Here is an 8,398-nt window from a genome sequence, read left to right on the forward strand (position 1 = left end):
TGAAACATTAGATGAGCTTCTGACCTCCGCCTGCTGCTGCTGTTCAGTCTGATCGACTGCAGCCTTCCCAGCTTTCTGGGTGACATTAAGGTTTTATCTTTGCAGCAACATCTTTCTCCTCTGCACAAGCAGGCTATCTGGTGTGGCTTTTTTCTTTGTGTGTGCTAACTTGGGTGCAGCGACATAAAAGCGCAGCTGATGCCAAAGCTTAGAGAGAGAGGAGAAAATCCTTCACTGCAGCAGAACACAAACATATACAAGGATAAAGAAGCTGAAGTCTTTGCAAGTCTGAAAGCCTCACTAATCTTTACCAAGTTTGACTTTGGTTCCTTGATGGTTCCTGAGCAATCTAGGTTTAGGGACATTTGAGTGTGACTGTCTGAGCCAGTTGGTTGGTGTCTGAAATGAACACAAGGGAGCCGGATTGGCCTTAAATCCAAAACTCATCAGTAAATTGTTCTTTCAGTTTATTCCAGGAGTCTGTCATCCATCAGCTCCCCGGTGGAGCCAAACTGTCCCAATCAACCAGAGGGGGAGCAGACGCTGGCTTGCTGGCCTCCGCGAGCTCCTATGCTGAACGCAAGCAGCAGCCATGCAGGTACAGCAGCTCTTTCGCAGACGTACAACACATCTGGTCATAAGTTTGTCTTTTAATGACCTTTTAATCCTGCTTTGTCCTCCAGGTCAGCAGAATAGTGATGCTGTGGAGGCCGTCTTAAAGATGTGGCCCCCTCCTGCTGGTCCTAAAGACAGAGACTCAGAGAAGGAAGGAAAGCAGGAACCCAGGAGCAGCAGACCTGCAGGCCCTCAGAGAGACCCCAGCCATGATGCTGCAGCCGTCAGCACAGGTCTGAACACATCGATTCCCACTTTCCTCTCTATCCATAAAGCATTCACACCCTCTTTCACATCTTCCAGCATCTTCACAACAACCTTTAGGGTATTATAGGGACCTTATGACCAACAATAAGTGTTACGTCTTAGAAAAGGCTGAAAAAAAAGGATTAGGATTTAAAAAATTTGAAAAGTGTGGCAGGATTCTCAGTGAACTTTCTCTGAAAGGTTTGTGACTTCTAAGACACGTGCTCTTGACTTTGACTAGGCCGTTCCAACACTGACTGTAAGTCTTATTAGGTTCATTTTAAAAATCTTGAGAGTAAAACAACTTTAAAGCTTGGAGAGTCTGAAAAATACACAAAGAAAAAAAAACTGCCTCCCAGATTGAATGTTCAGCACGTTGTGTTAAAGCTTCCTGTTCCATTTGGTGCCGTCTGTCACCCACCAGAACGCAGCCAGCGGACTGAGACCAGCGAGTCCCACAGAGCTGAGAGGAGAGAGGAAGGCCCGGCTCCTCCCAGACCAGAACCGACTCCAAAGCCTCCATCTGATCAGGCTGCAGAGTCTTCCAGCTGCCCGCCTCCTCCAACCAGCCTGTATGTTTCTGCTACGTGCCTCAGTTATCTGATAATTCACACAGAAAGCTAACGTTGGTGTTCGTTGTTCTCTGTGCGCCTCCACCCCTCAGGGTGGGCCCCGAGGCGGTGGTGCCCTGCGGTACATTCCAGGGGACGGCAGCTGTCGGGGATTCTCAGCGTCCTCTCCTGAACATGGACTTCCCTCTGTGGGACAAAGACCAGTCTCCGCAGGCCACTCTGGAGGACATGGACCTCCCCTGTCAGATACCCAAAGCCGTCAGTACTCCCCCCAACCCCGGCATGCTGGGATCCGTTAGTGTTCAGCTCCTGCCGTCCTTATCCTTAACTGCTCCGTTTCTTCTGCAGGTGGTTTTCTCAGATGAACAGATGGACCTGGTGGCGATCGGCGACTGGGGGGAGCAGCTGGTCAACTCCTTCCTGTGCCAGTGGAGAGACAGCGACGACCCCGGGCGGCCCACACACGTCCTGTGGTGCAATCAGAGCGGAGAGAGCGGCCAACCCTACGACTTCAAGCTCACTTTCGGCGAGGCGGGGGCCACTTTCGTGGAGGTCAAATCCACCATGAAGAGAGAGAAATCCTTCATCCACATGTCGGCCAACGAGCTGGACTTCGCCCTGAAAGAGAAGGAGCGCTACCACGTCTACAGAGTGTACAGCGCCGGGGACGCTCAGAGCGTCCGTCTGTGCCGCATCCAGAACCTGGCGCAGCACCTCCACACCAAGGACCTGTCCCTGTTTCTCTTTGTGTAGCCATTCATTTACTATTTGCACTTTTTCTCACTGACGATGTCGTTTTTAAAACCTTTTTAAAGTTTTATCTGCTGCTCAGCAGGCATTTAACCACAAACTTTATTTCAGCTGTTTTTTATTTAACTAAGCACTGTTTTAAAATTAAACGTTTTTACTTTCAATCGATACAAGTTTATATGTCTGAAAAGGTGATTCCTGTCTCATTAACTTCAGTGAATGTAATGAAGGTGAAATTTAGGGTAGTTTAATGTCATAAAACAATGTGGTATTATTGTTAACTGGAAGGAAAATACTCCATGTTTGGTTCTTTTACAAATAAAAATATTTTAATTAATTACAGTCTGTATTTGTTCTCAACTCCCCTTTACTCTGATTCCCTAAAATCAAAGCAAGAGCAACCAATTCAGAAATATATCTAGAAATATCACCTTAAAGGAAAAAGAATCCATCTCTGTGTAATTTCACACTATTAGTCTGTTCTGTGATGGTTTCTTAGAGGAGTGGGGGCCACGGGGGACCCTAAGAAAAATAGGTTAAATAGGTATAGTATAATATTTGGGGATTTAAATTTGAGCTCTCCAACCTTAGCAGAGAGAGAACCAAAATTACTTTATTCCCTTTTATGCGTTTTTAACAAGACCTTCTGGAGGTATTGACAGATATTAAGACAAGCCCTCCCACTACACACACACACACAGTTAAGAGGTTTTATAACTTTTGTTCTGTTATTTTCATCAACCTTTTGCTGAAACATTAACATTCGGTTAGAATGGGATGTGGCGTTGAAAAAAAACTTTTTCTTTAAGCTATGCAAACAATCATAATTGGAAATGGGTACAATAAAGAAAATACCCTAAATGTAAGTACTTGTTTAAACATATTTTGTAGCATTGCCTGTTTGCAAAGTGTGCTTTCCAGACCAAAGGCTTGTGCTGTTCGGGGGTCTATATAAGGAAGGATGGACGGTGACTGAAATAATCAAAATGACAAAGTTTCAGCAGCACAAAGAACATTTCGAACAATTTCTGTTCAGATTTTGGGAGCAACTTTTCTCAGGTGAGCAAGAAACACATCAAGCTTATCAGAAAGGAAGCCAAAATCCAAAGCTGTGAACATGACAATCCACCTGAACTGAGAGGAGGGACAAAGAGCTCCGTGTTGTAGACTGCATATCACCCTGAGCACGGTGGTGGCGGCATCATGATGTGGGGATGTTTGAGTTTTCCTATGAAACACAAACATCCTCTCCATTACAGACCCTCATCCAAGAGTTTTACCCTTTTCCCCTACAGGCCTGATGCACTCTGACCTCCCTAACTTAACTTTAAGCCCCTCCTCAGACTCTTTCAGGTGTCCTTTAATAAGCACTCTCCTCATGGCTCTTGCTTCTGAATTCTATCATAAAAATCATTTCTAGAAGCCCCGGTTAATATCTCCATAAGTCTGCTGTGGGTGTTTTTTTGAAATGGCGTAGAGTTCTTCTCCAACAGTCTTTTGTGGAGATCTTAGAAAACAGCCTGTGGGGAGGGACAGTTTCCACGCTTGATCACCTCCCCCTGGTTTATGGAGCTGTTTGCTTCCAAAGGATCAGCCACTGAGACGGGTGCTGATTGAATCGATGGAAGGACATTTTGCATCCCTAGCTTAGCTGGAGGCTTGGAGGTACATTGTTTTCAATAAAGCCTCATTTGGATTAAAAGGGAATCTTTTATTGCACTGCATAGCTGCCCCTCTGTTCTAAATTGGTGTTACGTTCAGGTGGAGCTCGTACATTTGAGTTTCTGGTCGAATTATCATTAATAAAAGCCACTTTGGGCGCTGTTGATGTTCCTCTGTGTTGGTTTTTCATTTACTACATTTAACTAACATAATTTTCAGTGAAAGTCTTCTGTGGCTGAGTTTCCAGGACCTCTGGAGATAAATCAGTTTATACATGTTGTCTTATTTCTTTAAAAACAACAAAGTATGTTTAGAAGTGTTTTTTATTATTTACAGTCTGTAACATTGTCTGTTTGGTGAAAGCTAACTTTGCCAATCCTTCCTCAGCAACTACATATTCGTATTTGGTCTTTTCCCATTTCCATTTTTTTACATTTATTCTTTACTGCTGTGACTAAATTATTAATAATTATTGGTTTCATAGTAATTATATAGGTTTGATATTTTTTCCATATCCCAAAATATCAATAAATAATAAATACAAAGGAAATCTGTCCCTGACAGAGCACCCGTAGCCCAATCCCCCCAGGGGCCAAACACAAAAGGAGCCCAGACACTGACCCTGGAGGCCATAGTGCAGAGGTTCCATGGGGCTGCAGCAGCCTAAGGTGGACCCGGATAAAAGCCCCGAGGTCTGGGGGAGCATCACCCCTCAGCGGGGACCCCATAGGCCCGGCCCGGCAGCCACAGGACTGAGACAGAGCCCAATGAAGCACCCAACCCGCACCCAGAGAACCTTCAGAGTGACAGCAGACACCTGGCAAGGGCGGGAAGCATAAGAAGGGGGAGAAGGCAGACTCTGCTCATACTTTGGGCCTAGAATGTTCATTAGATAAGGCGGAGGGGGCAAACACCCCTTCAATCCAGTCACATTCACACAATCCCAACTTTAAGGGTGATTTATACTCAGAAACCAGGTCGTCTGCGTGTGTGTCGCAATTAACACAGATGTGCAGACGCTCTGCTGCAGCTCTCCAAAATTGTAGGTGATGGCAGACAGGAGGCCTCTGATTGGTCAAATCTACATCCGCTCTACACTGTGCATATTTCCTGTTTGGTACCTTACCGGCTTGTTTTGTTTGTATGACCGCCATTGTGGAAAACGACTCGTGAAGATGGACCAGCTAGAAGAGCGAGGTGCGAGAGAACGCTGGGACACTTAATCTCCTGGATCCCCAATCTTTTTCAAACGATCTAGAAATAAGTAAAGAATTCCTTAAATTAAGTGTATTTACCCTTAATTTGTGTAGGTAAATGATATAGTTTGCAAATGGAATGAGTATTTTTACCCTTAAAATAAGATAATTAAATAATATACACTTGAAATAAGACAATGCATTTGTGTTGTCTTATTTTAAGAGTAAATTACGCTGAAATTAGGAACGGCTCACCGGGAAAATGCCCGGTATTACAGATTACCAGTCTGAGCCTGCCCACCAGAGTCCCCCCACCCCACTGCAGGCATACAGCGCACAGTCAGGGCAGGCAGCAATCCCACCTGCCGTACAGTCAGCCATCTCCCCAAGGACGGTGCAAAACCTTTCAAACATCCCGGACCCCCAAACAATGCCAGGAACCGGCATCCCCGCAAAGGCCGGACAGCCCAAGGAGAGCCAAAAACCTCAGCCAAAACATGACCAGGCCTCTTTTATTAGCTCTAAACAAAGCTTGAAGCATCTTTAAATGAACAAAATATCTTAGTTTAGAGATATCTGATGCAATAATCAATTACTTGATATGCTCTCTAGCATTCGCATATAAAATTTTGTGCCACAAACAATAATATAATATCTGATAAATTTGTTCTTTTTTGCTTTATTTAGAAGATTGTTGCTTCTTGTTTCATGCATTTTAAATCAGTATTGCTTCATTTAGCAGTGTGGACAGGGATTTGGAAATTTGGAAAACCAAAATAATCATCTGCAAAAAAGTTTGTCAGCAGAGGGAGGAGATAAAGTACCAGGTACTCCAACTTCCAAGTTTAGTCCATTTTTATTACTGTGGCTTGTAAGCTTAGCACAGCTTTTCCTTCCACTCAACTTTCTATTACTATTACCGTATATAACACTTTATGAACAACCAATCTTGCAACTTACTAACATTTTTTTCTCTGCAGAGGATGGTAATGACTATTTAATAATAATTATTATTGACTTTTATTATTACTCCATGTTATAACATGTGCTATGAAAATGCACATTTTATTGGTCTTGTGTAACGTTTTTGTATTATTTTAAGAAATAAATGTATATACTAGATATATATCAAATTGTGTAAAGAGGTGTTGGAATATATATTAATATACTAGAATATTTTTGTTTTTTCCATTATTTTTTGCTTGTTTGCGTTCACTTAAAATATTTCCGATGAGCCCTGAAGGCAGCATAGTCTGTACGGAGACAGCAAGCAGCAGCGGCTCCCGGCGGAGCAGCGCTGTGATTGGTCGGATCCTTGAGGAGAGGAGGGGGGGACTTAGGGGGGAGGGTTGTACATTCTGCATCTCCGGTCCTCTCCTCCCATCCTGGAGATCAGAGCGATGCGGAGACAATAAGGACGCAGATCCGCAGGGAGGCAGCAGGATGCCCGGACGCACATCCAGCAGCGACGCGCTGCTCTCAAGCCAGGAGGCTCCTGCCAGGCTGTAGTATGAGCCACGCGTGTTTATTGTTGCGAGGACAGGGTGGACACCGCAGCCTCCATATGGGAACCCACTGAAGGGTGAGTAAAGGGAGAAATCTCCAGTCTATCATCACCTGGAGCTTGCAGACAGAAGCAGCATGTAAAATCCTACTGTGCTTTAACTCACCTTAAAGCATCATTATAAACAATGTTTGCAAAGGAATGATGCTGTGAGAGTGTGTTTGCTTCCTCCTCTCATCTCTTCTATGCATTCAGGTTTTTGGATGCTGGTTAGAGGGGGGTCTGATGGGGGGGGTGGGGTGCTGCAGCATCCTCTGTGATTATTTCTGACTCCTTGAATGTAAAGCGGCTGTGATTTTACTCAGAGGCGTAGCCAGAAAATGTTTATAAGGGTGGCCAGGCAATAACCAATGTACACTGAGGGGTGGCCGAAAGCGGACAGGCACCAGAACCTCGGGGTCAGTCTACACTGATCCAACAGGAACCAGCACAACGTCTATATTTCTAAATAAAGACATATAGATAACAAATAGATGCATATATTTAAACACCCATCTAGATAAAAGGTATATGGGATAAAATTCTTTCAGGTTTGAGTTCTGGAGCGAACATCTTTTCCATCGTCATTACTTACCTACTTTTATCAATATCATTCTGCATAAAATTGTTATTTACAAGCACTAATATCTACATAAATTGATCATTTAATTGGTTTTTATAATAACAGTTATTTACAGTACCTATGATTTCACTGAAGACTCTTAGATGACTTGCAGAGACACATCATCTAGTTCTGAAAGAGCATGAATTCTGTACTAATCATTATATATATAATACATAATATATATTAAATTAAATTGTTTTGAATATTCTACCTAAGAGAAAAAAAATGGTAGGGGTGGCCAATGGCCACCATGGCAACCCTTGGCCCCCCATCTAGCTCCACCCCTGATTTTCCTCCAATTCTAAGCTTTAAAATGCATCATAGTGCTGACGGCCCCTTTAGGACCTCAGTACAGTGTTTACATCTTGCATGGCTGCAGCTCAGCACTCTGATGCAGATTTAGGCGTTTTTGTCACTGAGAGAAAAAGATTTGTCCTTTTTTAAGAGATTCACTGGCCGATGCTGTTTTTAGTTTCTCTTTGTAGTCTGACTTGCTGACTGTTTTGATTTTGACAGATTTACATTTTCTCTGACGACTCAGGGTGTAAAATGAACATCAAGCTCAAGAGAGAAGATAAGGTTTAAGCAGTATTTTATTTGGTTTTAAAACTAAAAAAGCCATATAGCTTTTTTGTATTTTGATAAGGAAGTAAAAAGAAAGGGTTTTATTCATCTCAGTAATCTCTTTTAGATCTTTTTTAGATCTAGATCAGTCTCGACTACAAAAACTTCAGCCTACTTTTTATAAATTTTCCATCCTGTCCTCTCATTTCTACCCCAAATTCTGAACCCACAACCCTAAACAGTCAGTAAGGCTTCTTCCCTGATTTTGCACCTTTCTGATTTTGAGTTGCCTCAAAATGTCTTTATCATCAACTGTGTTGACACGAGAAAACATAAAGGAATGTTTCCTTTCTCACAAGTAAACAAGAGTCTAGTACCTATTTTCAAGGTAAAAACACTTTGGCCAATAAAATAAATACTTATTTTACCAAAGTGACACACCGACTGTCATTTCTAATGCCTCAGCGTTTTGAAAAGGACAAATAAAGGTTTTGAAAATCACAGATGGTCTATAAATCTTTTAATAGTAAAATGACCAAGTTCAGGATTTTAAATTTTAACTCTGATTTTGAGTGAATGGTGAAGAGATACAGTCTAGATCAGTGGCGTCACCAGGGGGTGGCCA

General features: G+C 42.9%; 2 protein-coding genes across 4 annotated transcripts in view; both read left to right on the forward strand.

The window, feature by feature from the left end:
* LOC107102637 overlaps window positions 1-2,503 on the forward strand; it is a 64,075-nt gene extending 61,572 nt beyond the window's left edge. For all 3 annotated transcript variants that reach the window (XM_015402020.1, XM_015402019.1, XM_015402021.1), the window contains 5 exons: window positions 467-598; window positions 684-848; window positions 1,286-1,433; window positions 1,526-1,691; window positions 1,782-2,503. In XM_015402020.1, coding sequence (XP_015257506.1) covers window positions 467-598; window positions 684-848; window positions 1,286-1,433; window positions 1,526-1,691; window positions 1,782-2,186 — 1,016 coding nt within the window. In that variant the 3' untranslated portion in view covers window positions 2,187-2,503. The remainder of the gene's footprint in view (window positions 1-466; window positions 599-683; window positions 849-1,285; window positions 1,434-1,525; window positions 1,692-1,781) is intronic.
* Window positions 2,504-6,409: 3,906 nt separating this feature from the next.
* Window positions 6,410-8,398, forward strand: part of LOC107102635 (serine/threonine-protein kinase SBK1-like) — a 25,259-nt gene continuing 23,270 nt past the window's right edge. The window contains exon 1 of the mRNA XM_015402015.1: window positions 6,410-6,623. The gene's annotated coding sequence lies outside the window, so the exon portion shown is untranslated. The remainder of the gene's footprint in view (window positions 6,624-8,398) is intronic.

Source organism: Cyprinodon variegatus, unplaced genomic scaffold, assembly GCF_000732505.1.
Source record: "Cyprinodon variegatus isolate N-32 unplaced genomic scaffold, C_variegatus-1.0 Scaffold1285, whole genome shotgun sequence".
NCBI lineage: Eukaryota > Metazoa > Chordata > Actinopteri > Cyprinodontiformes > Cyprinodontidae > Cyprinodon > Cyprinodon variegatus.